Here is a 21,681-nt window from a genome sequence, read left to right as displayed (position 1 = left end):
ACACATACAGACACAGACAGGTATGACAGTGGTTTACCACACTGAGCCACGAGCGAATTTGGCTAGGATAAATAAAATTAAAGAGTTAAATGCGTGGCTCAAAGACTGGTGTGGGAGAAATGGGTTTTGCTTCTTGGGACACTGGCACCAGTACTGGGACAGGAGGGAGCTGTTCTGTTGGGACGGACTCCACTTGGCCAGTGCTGGGACTAGAGTCCTGGCGAATCATATAACTAGGGCTGTAGAGAGGGCTTTAAACTAATTAGTGGGGGGGAGGTTTCTAGAGAGCAAATAATAGAAATGACAACAGAGAAGGTCATAGACTTAGGTAGCAGTGGGGGAATTAAAAAACAGAATGTGTCAGGAAGGGACAGAAGGTATGGAGTAAAAAGTAAAGTACTAAAAAGGGAAAAAACAGGAACTAAGTGTTACAAAACATATTTGAAAGTTCTTTATCTGAATGCACGTAGCATTCGTAACAAAATGAATGAGTTAACGGCACAAATAATGACATATGGGTATGATTTGTGGCCATTACAGAAACATGGCTGCAGGGTGACCATGACTGGGAATTAAACATACCAGGTTATTTAACAATCAGGAAGGACAGGCAGGAAGGGAGAGGAGGTGGGGTGGCTATGTTAATAAAGGAAGGAATCACTATAATACAGAGAAATGATATTGGGTCAAAGGAGCAGGATAGTGAAACAGTTTGGGTGGAGGTAAGGAATAATAAGGGGAAAAAAACACTAGTGGGTGTAGTCTATAGGCCTCCGAACAGTTGCAACTCTGTTGGACGGAGTATTAATCAGGAAATAGTTGAGGCTTGTAATAAGGGAACAGCTATAATTATGGGGGATTTTAATTATCATATTAACTGGACAAATCAAATTGGGCAGAGCAGCCTTGAGGAAGAGTTCATTGAGTGTATTAGGGATGGGTTTCTTGAGCAGTATGTAACTGAACCGACCAGGGGGCAAGCAACCTTAGATTTGGTCCTGTGTAATGAGACAGGATTAATTAAAAATGTCCTAGTAAAGGATCCCCTTGGAATGAGTGACCATAACATGGTTGAGTTCCATATTCAATTAGAGGGTGAGAAGGTTGGATCTCAAACAAGCGTGCTGAGCTTGAATAAAGGAGACTATGAAGGTATGAGAGCGGAATTAATTAGAGTGGACTGGGAAAATAGATTAAAGGGTAAGACGGTACATGACCAGTGGTGTACATTTAAGGAGTTATTTTACAACTTCCAAAAAAAATATATTCCACTGAGGAAAAAAGGGTGTAAAAGAAAAGATAGCCATCCGTGGCTAAGTAAAGTAATTAAGGATAGTATCCGACGAAAAACAAGGGCATATAAGGTAGCCAAATCTAGTGGGAGGATGGAAGATTGGGAAGTCTTTAAAAGACAGCAAAAAATAACAAAAAGATTGATTAAGAAAGGGAAGATAGATTATGAAAGTAAATTAGCAAAAAATATAAAAACAGACAGTAAAAGTTTCTATAGTTATATAAAAAGAAAAAGGGTGGCTAAAGTAAATGTTGGTCCCTTAGAGGATGAGACCGGGAAATTAATGGTGGGAAACATGGAGATGGCAAAAACACTGAACAATTATTTTGTATCAGTCTTTACAGTAGAGGACACTAAGAATATCCCAACACTGGACAAACAGGGGGCTCTAGGGGGGGGAGGAACTAAATACGATTAAAATCACTAAGGAAGTGGTACTTGGTAAAATAATGGGACTCAAGGCGGATAAATCCCCTGGACCTGATGGCTTGCATCCCAGGGTCTTGAGGGAAGTAGCGGTAGGGATTGTGGATGCATTGGTAATAATTTTCCAAAACTCACTGGACTCAGCAAAGGTCCCGGCAGATTGGAAAACTGCTAATGTAACACCCTTATTTAAAAAGGGTAGTAGGCAGAAGGCTGGAAACTATAGACCTGTTAGCCTAACATCTGTGGTTGGTAAAATGTTAGAGTCCATTATTAAGGAGACAGTAACGGGACATTTGGATAAACATAATTTAATAGGGCAAACTCAGCATGGTTTCATGAAGGGGAAGTCATGTTTAACAAATTTGCTTGAGTTTTTTGAGGAAGTAACATACAGGGTGGATAAAGGGGAACCAGTGGACGTAGTGTATTTAGACTTCCAAAAGGCATTTGACAAGGTGCCACACAAAAGATTATTGCTCAAGATAAAAAATCACGGGATTGGGGGTAATATTCTGGCGTGGGTGGAGGATTGGCTCTCTAACAGAAAGCAGAGAGTTGGGATAAATGGTTCGTTCTCAGATTGGCAACCAGTAACTAGTGGTGTTCCGCAGGGGTCAGTGCTGGGTCCCCAACTCTTTACAATCTATATTAACGATTTGGAGGAGGGGACCGAGTGTAACATATCAAAGTTTGCAGATGATACAAAGATGGGAGGGAAAGTAGTGAGTGAGGAGGACATAAAAAACCTGCAAAGGGACATAGACAGGCTAAGTAAGTGGGCAGAGATTTGGCAGATGGAATACAATACTGGAAAGTGTGAGGTTATGCACTTTGGCAGGAAAAATCATAGAGCAAGTTATTATCTTAATGGCAAGAAACTGGAAAGTACTGTAGTACAAAGGGATCTGGGGGTCCTGGTGCACGAAACTCAAAAAGTTAGTATGCAGGTGCAGCAAGTGATTAAGAAGGCCAATGGAATGTTGGCTTTTATTGCTAGGGGGTTGGAATATAAAAACAGGGAGGTATTGCTGCAGTTGTACAAGGTATTGGTGAGGCCGCACCTGGAATACTGCATACAGTTTTGGTGTCCATACTTAAGAAAAGACATACTTGCTCTCGAGTCAGTACAAAGAAGGTTCACTCGGTTAATCCCGGGGATGAGGGGGTGGTCATATGAGGAGAGGTTGAGTAGATTGGGACTCTACTCATTGGAGTTCAGAAGAATGAGAGGCGATCTTATTGAAACATATAAGATTGTGAAGGGGCTTGATCGGGTGGATGCGGTGAGGATGTTCCCAATGATGGGTGAAACTAGAACTAGGGGGCATAATCTTAAAATAAGGGGCTGCTCATTCAAAACTGAGATGAGGAGAAACTTCTTCACTCAGAGGGTGGTAGGTTTGTGGAATTTGCTGCCCCAGAAAGCTGTGGAAGCTACATCATTAAATAAATTTAAAACAGAAATAGATAGTTTCCTAGAAGTAAAGGGAATAAAGGGTTACGGGGAGCGGGCAGGAAATTGGACATGAGTCTGGGTTCGGAATGGTCATGGCCCTGTGGGTAGTGGAGCGGGCCCAGGGGCCGTGTAGCCTGGTTCTGCTCCTACTGTGTTCTAATTCTGTTAGATTTCAGGAGATGGTTTTATTCCTGTTCCTGGCTGGGGTGGAGATCGCCTTTACAGAAGGTAAGTACTGTAGAAAATATAGGGACAGAGAGATCTGCTGGAAGAATTTAGATCGCCTAGATGGGTCGGAGAGGAATTTCCCAGATTTTTTTCTCCCAAATTGGCCATTGGGTCTTTATCTGGTTTTTCGCCTCTCCCGGGAGATCACATGGGTTCGGGTGGATGCAGAGTGATAGAAGATTTGAGGTTAGGATCAGATCAGCCATGATCTTATTGAATGGTGGAGCAGGCTCGAGGGGCCGATTGGCCTACTCCTGCTCCTATTTCTTATGTTCTTAAGTTTGCTACCATCCTCCTCACTGTTTACTACATTTCCAAACTTTGTGTCATCTGCAAACGTTGATATTGTGCCCTGTATATCCAAGTCCAGGTCATTAATATATATCAAGAAGAGCAGTGGTCCCAATACTGACCCCTGGGGAACACCTCTGCATACTTCCCTGAGAAAATTGTTGCTGGAGAAATTAGTAGTGGTTTAAAAGGGAGAATTACAACAGAGCAAAAAAAAAACATTTTCTGGGGGCAATCCCGTAAGTAATAAATCTCGCGTCACCAGTGCTTGCACCCACATTCCGAAATATCAAAAGCCGGATCTGTAAAAACAGAAACTTCTTTTTTGTCACTTCAGTTTTTTTCCGCAATGTGATGGCGGTACTGTCTGCTTGTGGGCTAGACTCCAGCTACTGAAATGAGAAGTCACAAAGTACGACACGTGTGAAACTGGTGCATGCACATTGTAAGACAGACACAGACATTGGCACAGAAATCAAAGTCTGATAAGAATATCCACCTGAGCAGGAGGAACAAATCAATTAGAAGCTTTTGTAACTTTACACAGATGCATGTTCATGGTCACATCAACCAACTTAATCAGCAAAAGCTGTCCGAACAGCTTCAAACATGTCCCTTCAGAAGGCAATATACAAGGAGTGTAACACAGCAGGACTACAGGTCCCATCAGAGGGTAATACACGGTGAGTGTAACACAGCAGGACTACAGGTCCCATCAGAGAGTGATACACAGTGAGTGTAACACAGCAGGACTACAGGTCCCATCAGAGGGTAATACACGGTGAGTGTAACACAGCAGGACTACAGGTCCCATCAGAGGGTAATACACGGTGAGTGTAACACAGCAGGACTACAGGTCCCATCAGAGAGTGATACACGGTGAGTGTAACACAGCAGGACTACAGGTCCCATCAGAGGGTAATACATGGTGAGTGTAACACAGCAGGACTACAGGTCCCATCAGAGAGTGATACACGGTGAGTGTAACACAGCAGGACTACAGGTCCCATCAGAGAGTGATACACGGTGAGTGTAACACAGCAGGACTACAGGTCCCATCAGAGGGTAATACACGGTGAGTGTAACACAGCAGGACTACAGGTCCCATCAGAGGGTAATACATGGTGAGTGTAACACAGCAGGACTACAGGTCCCATCAGAGGGTAATACACAGTGAGTGTAACACAGCAGGACTACAGGTCCCATCAGAGAGTGATACACGGTGAGTGTAACACAGCAGGACTACAGGTCCCATCAGAGGGTAATACACGGTGAGTGTAACACAGCAGGACTACAGGTCCCATCAGAGAGTGATACACGGTGAGTGTAACACAGCAGGACTACAGGTCCCATCAGAGGGTAATACAGCAGGACTACAGGTCCCATCAGAGGGTAATACACAGTGAGTGTAACACAGCAGGACTACAGGTCCCATCAGAGAGTGATACACGGTGAGTGTAACACAGCAGGACTACAGGTCCCATCAGAGGGTAATACACAGTGAGTGTAACACAGCAGGACTACAGGTCCCATCAGAGAGTGATACACGGTGAGTGTAACACAGCAGGACTACAGGTCCCATCAGAGGGTAATACACAGTGAGTGTAACACAGCAGGACTACAGGTCCCATCAGAGGGTAATACATGGTGAGTGTAACACAGCAGGACTACTGGTCCCATCAGAGGGTAATACACAGTGCATATGACACACCCCAGTTCCAATCGCTATCCAGTGACATCTGCTGGAAGTGTGTGCGTGTCGAGTGAGGACAGAATTTGCTTTGCTGCTGCTTGCAGTTTAATAGCCCAATAGGGCTCACACAAAGATTGGTCACATGGGTGAGGTACTGGCGTGGCCCCGGCACCGCACCCCAGCAAGAAGACACTGCCTTCAGGAAAGGAAGAGAGAAACTTGGAGGTGGGTGGGGGTGGGGCTGTGGGAAGCAGGGCGAGAAAAAAATACGCTTCCTTGCTCACGTGATTCCTTGTTAGTTTTAAACTGATCATTTTCTTCTCACCCAGACTCATAAAATACTGAATCTGGGAGGGCCAGATCTCAAGATGCGAGCATTGCGTGGCAATGTTAATTGGCTCCTTAGTCTGCCAGCCAATACTTAAAAGGAAAAGAGAAAGGGTCCCCTGGTGGATCAGTGGGTAACTGGACCGCACAGTTCGACACTAAGCCACACAGACCAGGTAGGCCCCAGGTTTGACGGAGCTAAATTAGCTGAGGCAGCATTGGGGGAGGGAGGGAAACGCAACTGTCAGTCTCAGTGACTCAAAGCTAGGGGTGGGAACAAAAAGCAACTCAGCTCAGGTCGAGTTCGTGATCATGATTGCGATGCAGTGATTCCCGTTTGAAGTGTGCGTGGGTAGTTGTTGGGTAACTTAGAGGCAAACAAAACTAGCTGAAACAAATAGAGAAAGGCACAATGCCGTAGATAATCTGTCATAAGATATCGCTGATGAACTCCATCAGCACAAACAAACTGGCCCCTACATTCCTCAATCTGCCATTAACAATCACTGGCTCACATCCAGGCTAGACTTTGACACGAAAGGCCTGATTAAACAATACCAGCTGAAAACAGGGAGAGCGTGAAGCAGATGGCAAATATTTACAAGCTGCCGGTGAAGGGCCGACAAAAACACCAACAGCAAGGATCCCCAGAAAAATCAAACAGCATCAGATGGTGAGCCATTTCCTATTGGAAACACACGGACACACACACACACAGACACCCCACACACACACACACAGACGGACACACGGGGACGGGGACACGCAGACAGACACACACGGACGGGGACACGGACGGACAGGGGGACACACAGGGACGGGGACACACAGACAGACGGACACACAGACAGACACAGAGACAAAGATGCACACACACGGACACACACACATAGACGGACACACAGACAGACGGACACACAGACAGACGGACACACAGACAGACGGCTATGCGGGGGCGGGGAAGACGGGCACAAACAGCCGGACGGGGGAGACGGGCGCAGACATGGACAGCCAACTAATCCAATTCTCTCAGTTTATGGCATGGGGAGATGCAAGAGAATTCAGTTCTCATCTTGTGAAAGGTGACTGAACAACTTTAGTCTTTACCTAGAGAAAGGATGCTATTATTCACCAGATCACGAGACTTGCTTATCTGTGTTACTAATCTCACCCCCGCACAAAGAAATCTCAGTCTGAGAAATGAGAAGCCCAGCTCAAATCAACATCTCGTGACAACTCCTTCCTATTTACACACCACGCACTTTCCAGCTCTCAGAGCGACAGGTAATCTCTATCGGATTAACGCTTTCAAGGCTGGAATATTCCTGCAGTGCACAAATTTGTTAAAATGCTTTGAGGGAGCGAGGGCAAAAAGATAAAGGAGCCAGGCCACCCGCACCTTGTGGTCATCTCTACTGGATATGAGCACCGGACGAGGACAGGAACAAGCTCCGCTGCTATGCCCTCCACAGCCAAATAGCCGACTGCCACTCAATGTCCAGGCTCACATGAAGGATAGATTCCCACATAGTTGCCAGGGAACCAGAACACAGCAAGACATAGGGCCCACGAAATTCCAGTCAGGCCCAAGACAGAACCCTGGAAAATCTCAGAATTCGGGGAAATGGGGTGGAGTGTGTTTCCGGGGGGATTCTGCCCCTTTTCTAAGATCCTAATATTTTCTGGGCGGGGAGGGGGAGCGTGGCTAGATATTGTCCCCTCCCATTCCAGGTCAAGGGGCGTGTCTGAGGAATTCCCTGGCTTCACTGGGAATTTCCCCCATTCGGGCCTCAGCGGAATTTGGGCCTTTGGGAAGGTCCCAAGCACTCTGCAGACAAGAGTAATCAATCCTAGAGGGGATCCATTACTTCTGCGGTGCCTGAAAATGGCTCCCTTCAGAGCAGAAGATTTGTTACGCTGTTGTTTCTTCAGCCCAAGAAGGGCCTCGGGGGCGGGAAACCTATGGCAGGGCGGCTGTGGGCTGCTCTTCCTTTCAAGGATGGATTCCGCTGAAGCGTCCTTACAGGTGCTGGCAGTATCCACCCCACCCTCACAATTTGGGATGGGGTTCATGTCTTCAGGGAGCAACAGCCCGCTTGATCGGCAGCCCACCCACTACCTCGAACATCCAGTCCCTCCACTTTTTGTGACTGGAAGGCTGTTTCCAGTGGGGTTCCACAGGGCTCAGTACTGGGTCCTTTTGCTTTTTGTGGTATATATCAATGATTTGGACTTGAATGTAGGGGGCATGATTAAGAAGTTTGCCGATGATACAAAAATTGGCCGTGTGGTTGATAATGAAGAAGAAAGCTGTAGATTGCAGGAAGATATCAATGGACTGGTCAGGTGGGCAGAACAGTGGCAAATGGAATTCAATCTGGAGAAGTGTGAGGTAATGCATTTGGGGATGGCTAACAAGGAAAGGGAATACACTACAAATGGTAGGGTACTGAGTAGTGTATAGGAACAGAGAGACCTTGGAGTGCGTGTCCACAGATCCCTGAAGGTAGCAGGCCAGGTAGATAAGGTGGTTAAGGCGGCACACTGGATACTTGCCTTTATTAGCCGTGGCATAGAATATAAGAGCAGGGAGGTTATGCTTGAACTGTATAAAACACTAGTTAGGCCACAGCTAGAATACTGCGTGCAGTTCTGGTCACCACATTACAGGAAGGATGTGATTGCACGAGAGAAGGTAGAGAGGAGATTTACAAGGATGTTGCCTGGGCTGGGGAATTTTAGCTATGAGGAAAGATTGGATAGGCTGGGGTTGTTTTCTTTGGAACGGAGGAGGCTGAGGGGAGACTTAATTGAGGTGTATAAAATTATGAGGGGCCCAGATAGAGTGGATAGGAAGGACCTATTTCCCTCAGCAGAAGGGTCAATAGCCAGGGGGCAGAGATTTAAAGTAATTGGTCGGAGGTTTAGAGGGGATTTCAGGGGAACATTTTTCACCCACTGAATGGTGGGGGTCTGGAACTCACTGCCTGAAAGGGTGGTAGAGGCAGAGACCCTCATCACATTTAAAAAGTACTTGGTTATGCACTTGAAGTGCTGTAACCTACAGGGCTACGGACCAAGTGCTGGAAAGTGGGATTAGGCGGGATAGCTCTTTGTCGGCTGGCATGGACAAGATGGGCCGAATGGCCTCGTTCTGTGCTGTAAATTTCTATGATTCTATGATGATCCACCACCGGCACACCATGGCTACAGTGTGTTACTATCGACACGATTTTTTGACAGCACCTCCTAAATCAGTGACCTCTACCACCTAGAAGGACAAGGGCAGCAGGCGCATGGGAACACCACCACCTCCAAGTTCCCCTCCAAGTCACACACCATCCTGACTTGGAAGTATATCGCTGATCCTTCCTCATCGCTGGGTCAAAATCCTGGAACTCCCTCCCTAACAGCACTGTGGGAGCACCTTCACCACACGGACTGCAGCGGTTCAAGGCGGCGGCTCACCACCACCTTCTCGAGGGCAACTAGGGATGGGCAATAAATGCTGGCCTTGCCAGTGACACCCTCATCCCAAGAATGATTTTTAAAAACTACTTCGCAGCACTACTGCCAGCAGAGCTGGCCGATCGGACTTTCGGCCCCGGTGACTTTAGGAGAGAAATGGACACAAATACATGTCGTTATTTCTCTCTCTCCCTCCCACATAGCTGTATATGAAGCGTGTTTATTAACTGGCACAGAGATATTCCAGCACACCTTGTTCTGCATTCTCCTTTCTTGTGGCCAAGGAGCACCAGAATGATGCCACTTGGTGCCCACGCCATATCCTTGATCTTGCCCATTCTACCCGCCGTTAAAAAAGAACTCAATCATTTACACAAAAAAATAAGTCACTGGGAAGCAAAAACTGAGCTGTTGCCCACTGCCCAGCACCCACCCAAGGCTGAAAACAGCAGCTTTTGCCAGGGCAGGCTGCCCATCCACAAGATGCCCCAAGACAGTGCAGAACCTTTAAAAAGGCAGCATGGTCAACGAGTGAAAACGTATTGCAGTGTTTTGCAACGGTCACGCAATGGGCAGAAAACGCAGATTTATCTTCTGGTCAAATGTAAGAAATCACACAACACCAGGTTATAGTCCAACAGCTTTATTTGAAATCACAAGCTTTCAGAGCGCTGCTCCTTCGTCAGGTGAAGTGGAGAGATGCATAAAAACAAAGCTTATATAGTCAGAGAATAATGTCAGATGTTTACAGGTAATCTTCCTAACTGCCATTTATCACACCTCGGCAGAGAGATAATCACAGCAATCAAAGGTGTAAATGGTGTCCAAACAGGTCAGTCAGGAAAACATTACATCAAAGAACAATGAGGTGGGGTCACCAGGGGTCAAATAAATGGCAGTTAGGAAGATTACCTGTAAACATCTGACATTATTCTCTGACTATATAAGCTTTGTTTTTATGCATCTCTCCACTTCACCTGACGAAGGAGCAGCGCTCCGAAAGCTTGTGATTTCAAATAAAGCTGTTGGACTATAACCTGGTGTTGTGTGATTTCTTACATTTGTCCACCCCAGTCCAACTCCGGCATCTCCACACCTTATCTTCTGGTGGAGATCTTTTCTCCTCACGTGAACAATTTCTTGTTGGAATGGCTACAGAGAGCGAGGTTATCCAGCAGCCATCTGGAAAGTGAACCCATAATCTCCGAACCGACATCTGCGAGATAAAAACTAGTCATCGCCGACTCAAAGTCATCTACAAAATATTATGTGAACACAAAGGGGAGTGGAAATCTGGAACTCTTCCCCCCGCCAAAAGGCTATGGATGCTGGGGAACAATTGCAGCTTTCGAGACCGAGATCGATCGATTTTTGTTGGGAAAGGGTATCAAGGGATATGAAGCAAAGTCGGGTAAATGGAGTTAAGATACAGATCAGCCATGATCTAATTTAATGGTGGAACAGGCTCGAGGGGCTAAATGGCCGCCTCCTGTTCCTACAGTCCCATGTTCCGATGGAAAATCAAAAATTAAAATCGCATTCCATAATCAGATGGAAAAAATATTTGTTTCAATGAACAGAAAATTGCAAGCAGCCATTTTGCAATAGGTGCTGGTTGGAAGTAGGGTGGCCAACTTTCCAGGGTAGCCCTGGAGTCTCCAGGAATTAAAGATTAATCTTCTACACGCTGCGGAAAAATGACTTCAGGCAATTTTTAATTTTTTTTTTTTTTTTTTTTAAATTGCCTGTCGTCATTTTCTTTGAACACTTAAATATTGGAGATGGGTAAAAGGGTTGTTTGACCGGGCCGGACGGTCATGTGATGAATCCCCCAGGAATATGTCCAACCACAGTTGGCGACCCTAGCTGGATGCGAGGCCTCAACAACCTCTGTCCAATTTCTCATAGAGTCATAGAGTAATACAGCACGGATAGAGGCCCTTCGGCCCATCGTGTCCATGCCGGCCATCAAGCCCTGTCTAATCTAATCCCATATTCCAGCATTTGGCCCGTAGCCTTGTATGCTATGGCATTTCAAATGCTCATCCAAATGCTTCTTAAATGTTGTGAGGGTTTCTGCCTCCACAACCCTTTCAGGCAGTGAGTTCCAGACTCCAACCACCCTCTGGGTGAAAAAGTTCTTTCTCAAATCCCCTCTAAACCTCCCGCCCTTTACCTTGAATCTATGCCCCCTAGTTATTGACCCCTCTACTAAGGGGAAAAGCTCCTCAGCATCCATCCTATCTATGCCCCTCACAATTTTGTACACCTCAATCATGTCCCCCCTCAGCCTCCTCTGCTCCAAGGAAAACAAACCCAATCTGCCCAGTCTCTCTTCATAGCTGAAGCGCTCCAGCCCTGGTAACATCCTGGTGAACCTCCTCTGCACCCTCTCTAACGCGATCACATCTTTCCTGTAGTGTGGCGACCAGAACTGCACACAGTATTCCAGCTGTGGCCTAACCAGTGTTTTATACAGCTCCATCATAACCTCCTTGCTCTTATATTCAATGCCTCGGCTAATGAAGGCAAGTATCCCATATGCCTTTTTTACCACCTTATCCACCTGTTCCGCCGCCTTCAGGGATCTGTGTACCTGCACACCCAGATCCCTCTGACCCTCCGTCTTGCCTAGGGTCTTTCCCTTCATTGTGTATTCCCTTGCCTTGTTAGACCCCCCAAAGTGCATCACCTCGCACTTTTCCGGGTTAAATTCCATTTGCCACTGTTCCGCCCATCTGACCAACCCATCTATATCGTTCTGCAGACTGAGGCTACCCTCCTCGCTATTTACCACCCTACCAATTTTAGTATCATCCGCGAATTTACTGATCATACCCTTTACATTCATATCCAAGTCATTAATGTAGACCACAAACAGCAAGGGACCCAGCACCGATCCCTGTGGTACCCCACTGGCCACAGGTTTCCAGTCACAAAAACAACCTTCGACCATCACCCTCTGCCTTCTGCCACTAAGCCAGTTTTGTATCCAATGTGCCAAGGCACCCTGGATTCCATGGGCTCTTACCTTCTTGACCAGTCTCCTGTGCGGGACTTTATCGAAGGCCTTACTGAAATCCATGTATACCACATCCACTGCGTTACCCTCATCCACACACCTAGTCACCCCCTCAAAAAATTCAATCAAATTAGTCAGACATGATCTTCCCTTGACAAAGCCATGTTGACTATCCCTGATTAATCCTTGCCTCTCCAAGTGGAGACAAATTTTGTCCCTCAGGATTTTTTCCAGTAATTTTCCTACCACTGATGTTAGGCTCACTGGCCTGTAGTTCCCCGGTTTTTCCCTACTACCCTTCTTGAATAATGGTACTACATTAGCGGTTCTCCAGTCCTCTGGCACATCCCCTGTGGCCAGAGAGGTCCTGAATATATGTGTTAGAGCCCCCGCAATCTCCTCCTTTGCCTCACACAGCAGCCTGGGGTACATTTCATCCGGGCCTGGGGATTTATCCATTTTTAGGCCAGCTATAACCGCCAATACCTCCTCCCTCTCGATGTTAATATGTTCGAGCATATCACAGTCCCCCCGCCCTATTTCTATGTCTACATCGTCCTTCTCCATAGTGAAAACAGATGCAAAAAATTCATTTAGAACCCCTCCTACATCTTCCGGCTCCACACACAGATTGCCACTTTTGTCCCTAATGGGCCCTATTTTTTCCCTAGTTATCCTTTTACCCTTAATATACTTATAAAACATCTTCGGATTTTCCTTTATTTTGCTCGCCAGTGTTATTTCATGGCCCCTCCTTGATCTCCTAATTTCTTTTTTAAGTATCCCCCTGCACTTTTTGTACTCCTCTAGGGCTTCCTCCGTCTTTAGCCTTTTGTATCTACCAAAAGCCCTCCTTTTTTTCCTAATCCATTCCCGTATATCCCCTGACATCCACGGTTCCCTGTGGTTTTTGGAACCACTCTTGACATTTATGGGAACATGTTGCCCTTGTATGATCTCAATCTCCCTTCTGAAAGCCTCCCATTGCTCCGATGCGGATTTTCCTACAAGTAGCTGATCCCAGTCCATTTTGGCCAGATCCTGCCTTATCCTATTAAAATCGGCCTTCCCCCAATTTAGAACCTTTATTTCCGGCCCATCCCTGTCCTTTTCCATGACCACCTTAAATCTTACCATATTATGGTCACTATCACCAAAGTGCTCACCTACTAGCACTTTTTCCACTTGGCCGGCCACATTCCCTAGAATTAGGTCCAGTACCGCCCCCTCTCTTGTAGGACTTTCTACATGCTGGCTCAAAAAGCTCTCCTGGATGCACTTTAAGAATTCTACACCCTCTGAGCCTTTCACACTTTGACTATCCCAGTTAATATTGGGGAAGTTGAAATCCCCCATTATTATTACCCTATTATTTGCACATTTCTCTGAGATTTGCCTACATATCTGTTCCTCTATTTCCCCCTGACTGTTTGGAGGCCTATAGTACACTCCCAGCAAAGTGCTTGCCCCCTTTTTGTTTTTAAGCTCCACCCATATGGCCTCATTAGAGGACCCTGCTAATATATCATCCCTCCTTACTGCAGTAATTGACTCCTTAATTAATATTGCGACACCCCCTCCTCTTATACCTCCCCCTCTGTCTCGCCTGAAGATTCTGTACCCCGGAATATTGAGCTGCCAGTCTTGCCCCTCCCTCAACCATGTCTCCGTGATAGCAACAATATCATACTCCCATGTGTTTATCAACACCTTCAGTTCATCCACCTTATTTGCAAGACTCCTTGCATTAAAATAGATGCCATCCAGCCTTGCCCTTATATATTTGCCCTGTCTACCAAGCTGACTTGTTTTTTCCTCCATAATTGGCAGCACATCCCCCCCTATTTCAGCTTCCCTCTGTATCCCATCCCCCTGCCAAGTTAGTTTAAACCCCCCCCGACAGTGCTAGCAAACCTCCCCGCAAGGATATTTGTCCCGCTCTGGTTCAGGTGCAACCCGTCCGACTTGTTAAATGAAAAACAAACCCGACACACACTTCACCAGGGCCTTCAGATTGCATCATGGGATCATTGTGTACAAATTCTCAAAGCATTTGTTCAAACTCCTCGCACCACTATTTCCTACACTTCAAAAGTACTTCATTGGCTGTAAAGCGCTTTGAGACGTCCTTGAGGTCGTGAAAGGCGCTATAGAAATGCAAGTTCTTTCTTGGCAGGGGTGTCAACCCATTTAAAATGCATAGCGCATTTGTACACAAGTATCCCATGATGCATTTTCACAGCCTGGATCAAGTGTGCCTCGTGTCTGTATCGCATCACTCCCCCACCATGCCCCCCCAAAAAAGGGGGGAGCTAAATTTAAAAAGGAATTTGGTGGGTAAAAAGGGATTGGGAGGCAAGTCCCGATGTCGGCTCGCGACATATTCAGATAGCAAAAGTCCACAGCTCTTACCTTCAAAGAACCTTTTAAGACGAAGGCAGCTGACACTGAGACGCAGGACAGACAGCTTATCCAATCTCCCGGCAATGTCATCGGAGGTCGGAAGGAGACTCAGCAGGCTGTCGAACTCCAAGTTGAGCCGGTCGCGGTGCCGTTTGGAAGGGTTGGATTTGGCGGCATTCCCAGCTGCCTGCTCGGTGCTGGGTTTGGCAAGAAAAGAACAAGAGGAGATTCAGGCTAGATCCACCAGCAGCACGAACAAAAAGTACCGATTTGGAGGCAACTAATTGCAGCGGTATCACGCTCAATAAACCCAGAGAGCGGATCCGGTGAAAGGACACCATGGAGATAGCCAACCCCTCATCAATTGGCCAACTATTTTGATATTACCTATTGCGAACACGCCTTGTCATGATCCAAAGTGCTGGATTAGACACCGGATTGAGTTAAGTAGTATTTAGCAACATTTAGTAAAATGGAGGGGCCCCAAACCCAAGCTATTATATATTCCAAAGTCCTCCTCCCTCAGGAACTTGTCAAATCCTTTCTTAAAGTACTGGAGGCTTCTCTTACTTACCACAACAGGCAGGGCATATACCAACTAACTCACATCTCGCAAGATCATGACGGATGAGGAAGGCCATTTGACCCAACTTAGTTCATCCATCCAGGAGTAAAAGGAACAGTTTTGTTTGCCACGGTAGAGCCATAAAGGTTTACAGCACACGAAGAGAACATTTGGTCCATCATGTCTGTGCCAGCACCTTTGCTAGAACATTCAAACCTAATCCCACTGCCCCGCCCTCTCCCCATAGCCCTGTATCAATCCCAAACTAATCCCACTGCCCCGCTCTCTCCCCATAGCCCTGTATCAATCCCAAACTAATCCCACTGCCCTGCTCTCTCCCCATAGCCCTGTATCAATCCCAAACTAATCCCACTGCCCCGCTCTCTCCCCATAGCCCTGTATCAATCCCAAACTAATCCCACTGCCCCGATCTCTCCCCATAGCCCAGTATCAATCCCAAACTAATCCCACTGCCCCGCTCTCTCCCCATAACCCTGTATCAATCCCAAACTAATCCCACTGTCCCACTCTCCCCATAGCCCTGTATCAATCCCAAACTAATCCCACTGCCCCGCTCTCTCCCTATAGTCCTGTATCAATCCCAAACTAATCCCACTGCCCCGCCCTCTCCCCATAGCCCTGTATCAATCCCAAACTAATCCCACTGCCCCGCCTGCCGTGTATTGATTACCGTATTGACTGGTGTCAAACTCGCAATGTAATGTGCATTGCATTATGGGAATTACCCGGGAAAGCAGCAGTCAGCCATTTTACCGATAAAGTAAAGTTCACAGTTAGAAGCCTGTCTGCCTGACTCTGATTTAATTCGACGTATCTACATGCTTGATTGGACGCATTAAAGCATAGATACAACATTGGCGACGAGGATAACGAAAGGAATCATTTTAAATAGGTAGTTGCCCAAGTTTTAGTTAGCTAGGATGGAGAGGACCGGCATTCAAAATTTTGCTTGCTTCGCCGAGCCAGCCACGTTGGGTCCAAGATGGACGAGGTGGTTAACGTCTTTTGAGCTTTATGCCGACGGCAAAGGACTCATTATCGACGATACCTCTACAGCTGCCACGAAGCAGAGGAGAAGAGCTCTACTTCTACACCTAGCAGGACCAGATGTCCAGGATATCTTTTCGACTCTACCGGACACAGGAGAGCCAACAGACTACACGGTGGCGGTTAGTGCTTTGAATCACTACTTCGTGCCCCAGGTCAACGCAGCATTTGCTAGACAGACTTTTCATAAGTTGTCCCAGAAGGCAGGTGAGACTGTGCAACAATTTGCTACTCGCTTGCGGCAGGCTGCTAAAGACTGTGCTTTTGGGGGGGATGCGGATAATCAAATAAGAGACACTATCCTGAGTAGGTGCACGTCAGCCTATGTGCGGAGGAAATTGCTAGAGGAAGGGTATGGTCTAACGCTCGCCCGCACGTTACAATTGGCCTCACAATGTGAAAACGTCGAGGAGCAGATGCCAGCCATGTCATGTACAGAGAAGGTGGAGACAGATACTGTTCGTCGCGTTACACAGAAAAGAGGGTATTATACGAAAAGCTCGACAGAGAAACCAAAGGGAAATGGTGATAGGAACTAAAGGAAATGTTACAGATGTCGACACACAGACCACATGGGCAGAGATCCGAAATGCCCAGCACGCGGACAAACGTGTCATAAGTGCAAGGGAAAGGATCATTTCTCCAAAGTATGCCGCACAAAGGGTACAAAGAAACACAGTGTGAACAATGTAGAGGAACAAAATAACTTTGCATTTGCTGTTACCGGAAATAACGGGACAGAGAGACTTACCTTTTGTGTGGGGGGAGTAAACCTGAGAATGTTAATTGATTCGGGTGCAACTAGTAATGTGATAGATGAGAATACATGGGAAGGATTAAAGTCAGAACACATTAAGTGTCAGTCACATGTCCCGAAGACAGAGAGAAAGTTATTCTCTTATGCTTCTAGCCAACCACTGTCAGTTAAAGGTGTATTCACATGTGGGATTACAATCGGTAAGAGAACTGAGCAGGCGGAGTTCATTGTGGTTAAAGGCCATGGAGAGCCGTTGCTAGGAAGGGAGACAGCCATGAAACTGTGAGTTTTAAAAATAGGCGCAGATGTCTCAGCTGTGGTAGATGTAAGACAGCTACTAGAACAGCGGTATCCAAAAGTGTTCCAGGGAGTAGGAAGGCTGAACACAAAACAGATCAGTTTGTATATCGACCCACAAGTGAAGCCTGTGGCCCAGCCACTCAGGCGTATACCATTCAACTTAAGGGGGGCAGTGGAGGCCAAAATAAAACAATTGAGGGACATGGACATTATCGAACCTGTAACTGGTCCCACCCCATGGGTAAATCCTGTGGTTATTGTATCAAAAGCGGATAAGGATATAAGGTTATGCCTAGACATGAGACGAGCAAACCAGGCAATAGTGAGGGAACGATATCCAATCCCCACCATTGATGAGATACTCCAAGGTATGAACGGCTCGACGGTGTTTAGTAAGCTAGACCTGAAATGGGGTTATCACCAGCTAGAACTGACCCCTGAGTCATGAGAAATCACAACGTTTGCAGTACATAACGGAGTATACAGGTACAAGAGGCTGATATTCGGTGTATCTTCAGCTAGTGAGCAATATCAGCACGAGATAGCTAATGCCTTAGCTGGAATAGAGGGTGTTGAAAACATCTCAGACGACATTATCGTGCATGCACACGACCAGGAAACGCACGACAGACGCCTGCACGCTGTCATGACCAGACTAATGGAAAGTGGTCTGACACTAAACTCAGAGAAGTGCCAATTCAACATGGACCGATTGATTTTCATGAGAATCCTGTTGTCTGAAAAGGGCATCGGACCAACAGCAGAGAGAGTGCGAGCGGTGGCAGAAGCTCGGGAACCAGAGAATGCTACAGAGGTGAGGAGTTTCCTGGGACTCGTTGGGTACAATAGCAGATTCATCCCGCAGTTTGCAACGCTATCAGAGCCACTGCGACGCCTGACGAGAAAAGACACACCATTTAAATTTGGATCACAACAGAGACAGTCATTCAGTGCACTCAAGGAAGAGTTGGCCAGAGCCGGCACTTTAGCATATTTTGATAAGGACGCACCAACCAAGGTGATAGCAGATGCCAGTCCTGTAGGATTAGGTGCAGTACTAGTTCAGGACCAACAGGGACAAGAGGTGCCAATATGCTATGTAAGTCGTAGTTTAACAGACTGTGAGAGGAAATACTCTCAAACAGGGAGCGAGGCCTTAGCTCTTGTATGGGCTTGTGAGAGGCTGCATCCATATGTGTATGGCCGAAAATTTAACTTGGTAACTGACCATAAGCCATTACAAGTGATATACGGCCCACACTCTAAACCCTGTGCCCGTATAGAGGTGGGTACTTAGATTACAGCCGTACGATTTTAAGGTGATACACATTCCAGGCAAGCAAAACATTGCAGACCCACTGTCACGATTGCTGGGGGAGACAGCAAAACAGGAGAGACATTCTCACGGCTCAGATGAATATGTGAGATTTGTAGCTGTGAGTGCGACACCAAAAGCACTCACTACTAGAGAGGTGGAGGAAGCCTCTGCTACCGACCCAGAGCTGATTGAGGTACGGAAGGCAATCACAAACGGACATTTTGAGAACTGTAAAGCTTATGCAGCAATTGCAAACTGTAGTGTATGTAACTGTTCTACCTTTAAGAGAACTATTGTATGTAACCGTGCACCTTTAAGAGAACTATTTTAGGTGTGGCACTACTTTATCTTGGCTGCTGTATACTGTAATACCGACGGTGACCACACCGGTATATAAGTGCTGTGTCAGGATTTATTGGGCAGATTCGCCCTGACCTTCGAATAGTAAAGTCCTGTTAAAGTTACTCTTGTAGTCTGTGTATTAATTCGCCATAATACCTACAGACTTTACAGTGGCGACGAGTTCGATCTTACCCTGCGGCAACAATACTTCCGAAGCAGTTAACGAGCGTCGAGAAGAGGCACCCGCCCTCGTCGTTCTGCTGAGAGAAAACTCGAGTCTGCAGAGCAAGGAAGAAGGAAGAATTCAGACACGAAGCCTTCCATCAACAACAGGCACTGATTGTCCCTTCTGCCACGGTGGTGAGTGAGCCGATCAGCACGAGAAGCAAGTCGGCCACGGTGACTGTGAGTAAAAGGAAAATAAAAAAATAAACGGAGGATAAGGGCGGTGAACTCGACCACGGTCGGGGGAAAGGAGCCGGACAGAAGTCGGGCCCAGAGGCGCTGAGACTGGGGCAGCGTGGAGCACGGAAGCCGCGGTACAAGCGGGCTGGGAGACGCAACGGCGTCGTGAGACAGCTAGACCGCGACCGGCGAAAAAGGCCGGGCAGCTACCGAGGCCACGAGGCGCTGCGACCGGGATCGTAAGGCGCGGGAAGATATAAAAATAAATAAACCGCGGGGAACTCAGCCGCAGCCGGGGAGGAAAGCACCGGACTGCGAGAGGGCTGGGAGGCGCGATTGGAGTGAAAAAGGCCGGGCAGCGACCGAGGCCACGAAGCGCTGCGACCGGGATCGTAAGGCGCGGGAAGATATAAAAATAAATAAATCATGGAGAACTCAGCCGCAGCCGGGGAGGAAAGCACCGGACTGCGAGAGGGCTGGGAGGCGCGATTGGAAGCCGCTGAGGGAGAGACAGAGCCCGAGCGAGCGGGAGAGACAGAGCCCGAGCGAGGGAGACTGAGCGAGATCCAGCCAGCGGCTGAAACTGTTCGCCGTCAACGGGTTGTACCCAGCGCCGGTTGCCCTGCCGAGAAAAGGGAACAACAGAGCCCGAGCGAGGGAGACTGAGCGAGATCCAGCCCAGCGGCTGAAACTGTTCGCCGTCAACGGGTTGTACCCAGCGCCGGTTGCCCTGCCGAGAAAAGGGAACAAGGAACGCACTGAAGCTGACGCGCAGGCTGCGAACCCCGAAAGCCAGCGGTCGTCGCCCGAGGGAAAAGCTTACGCCTCCCGCCAGGGGAAGAAACGCGGGAAGCCGCCAGTAGGCGGGGAAGATGACAGAAGCGGGAAACCGCCATTTTGAAAGTGGGCGGGGGAAGAAGACAAGCGCGGGAAACCGCCATTTTGAAAAAAAAAAAGTTAAAGAAAAATTTCGTGTTTGTTTCGCAGAAAGATAGTGAGAGATAGTGAAGATGCCTAAGCATGGTAACATCAACAACTTCGATTCCGAGGTGGAAGATTGGGCCACATACGTAGAACGTATCGAGATATATTGTGAGGCCAATAAGATAGCAGATGATGATAAAGCTCTCACCTTATTAAACGCAATGGGGGCAAAGACATATGGGCTATTGAAGCATCTTCTATCACCAGCTAAACCGGCGGATCAGACTTTCGCTAATATTGTTGCTGTCCTGAAGGATCATTTGAACCCCACACCACTGATGTTGGCGGAACAATTCAAATTCTATGCGAGAACGCAACGGAAAGAGGAAAGCAACGCGGAATACTTGGTCGAACTGCGTAGACTAGCGAAATACTGCCAGTTTGGGGAAAATCTGACAGAGGCATTGAGAGACAAGTTCGTGTGCGGGTTGTCGAAGGAAGGAACACAAAAGCGTCTGCTAGAAGAGAACGATCTCACACTTGATAAGGCTGTCCTTATTGCAGCATCGCACGAAGCCGCAGCGAGAGGCACAGCAGAAATGCAGCTGAAGGCAGCGGTACTCAGTGTGGATCAAATTACTTCGGGTACATCGAAATGTTATCGTTGTGGGAAGACAACACACGACCAGAACCAATGCTGGTTTAAAAACCAGGAATGTAGAAAATGTGGCAAACTTGGTCACATAGCTAAGGTATGCCGGTCAGGAAAGAAGACCAACAACAACAAAAAAAAGTCACCGCAGGAAAAGTACAATAAGGTACACAAGGTGGCTGAGAAGAGTTCAGATGAACAGAATTCGGATTCAGACCCAACCATGCAGGAACTGGGTAGTCTGAGAATTCACAATGTGAGTAAGGAAGCTGACCTGCAAACTATCTGGGTCATGCTAAAAATAGCCGGAGTCCAAGTGAAAATGGAATTGGACACAGGATCAGCCCTATCAGTCATAAATCGAAGGGATTACAACCGGCTATTCTCACACATACCCTTGAGAGATACCAAGATCGTATTGCAGACATACACGGGGCAGAAAGTATACCCCATGGGAAAGATAAAAGTCAAGGTGAGAGACAGGGGCAAAGAACACCAAGGAATGTATTTATATGTACTACCTGAGGGAGGTCCACCACTTCTGGGACGGGAGTGGATCTGGGAAATAAACATGGAATGGCACTATTTAAAAGCAATGAGTGAGAACTCGGTGAAGACAATCAGCTCAGACTCTGAAACAGATGACGATAAGGCCAGCCCAGGTGCGAAAGACAAGTTTAAAATGGACTTGCTGACTAAGGTTGGAAAAACGAAGGAGTGCATAAATGCTTATGCTTCA

At 47.1% G+C, this 21,681-nt stretch overlaps 1 protein-coding gene across 2 annotated transcripts in view; it reads right to left on the bottom strand.

Annotated features, from left to right (window-relative positions):
- Positions 1–21,681, bottom strand: part of LOC147096997 (aryl hydrocarbon receptor-like) — a 135,061-nt gene that overhangs the window by 66,571 nt on the left and 46,809 nt on the right. The window contains exon 2 of one of the 2 annotated variants that reach the window (XM_085972717.1): positions 14,621–14,808. In XM_085972717.1, the coding sequence (XP_085828843.1) occupies positions 14,621–14,808 (188 nt within the window). Of the gene's footprint in view, positions 1–14,620; positions 14,809–21,681 lie in introns of those variants that run through there. The other variant, XM_085972718.1, reaches the window with a different exon arrangement.

This window comes from Somniosus microcephalus, chromosome 33, assembly GCF_052327205.1.
Source record: "Somniosus microcephalus isolate GS21.2 chromosome 33, FLI_Smic_1.0, whole genome shotgun sequence".
Taxonomy (NCBI): Eukaryota; Metazoa; Chordata; class Chondrichthyes; order Squaliformes; family Somniosidae; genus Somniosus; species Somniosus microcephalus.
The sequence above is the reverse complement of the archived record's forward strand: the minus strand, read 5'-3'. Positions and strand labels throughout refer to the sequence as shown.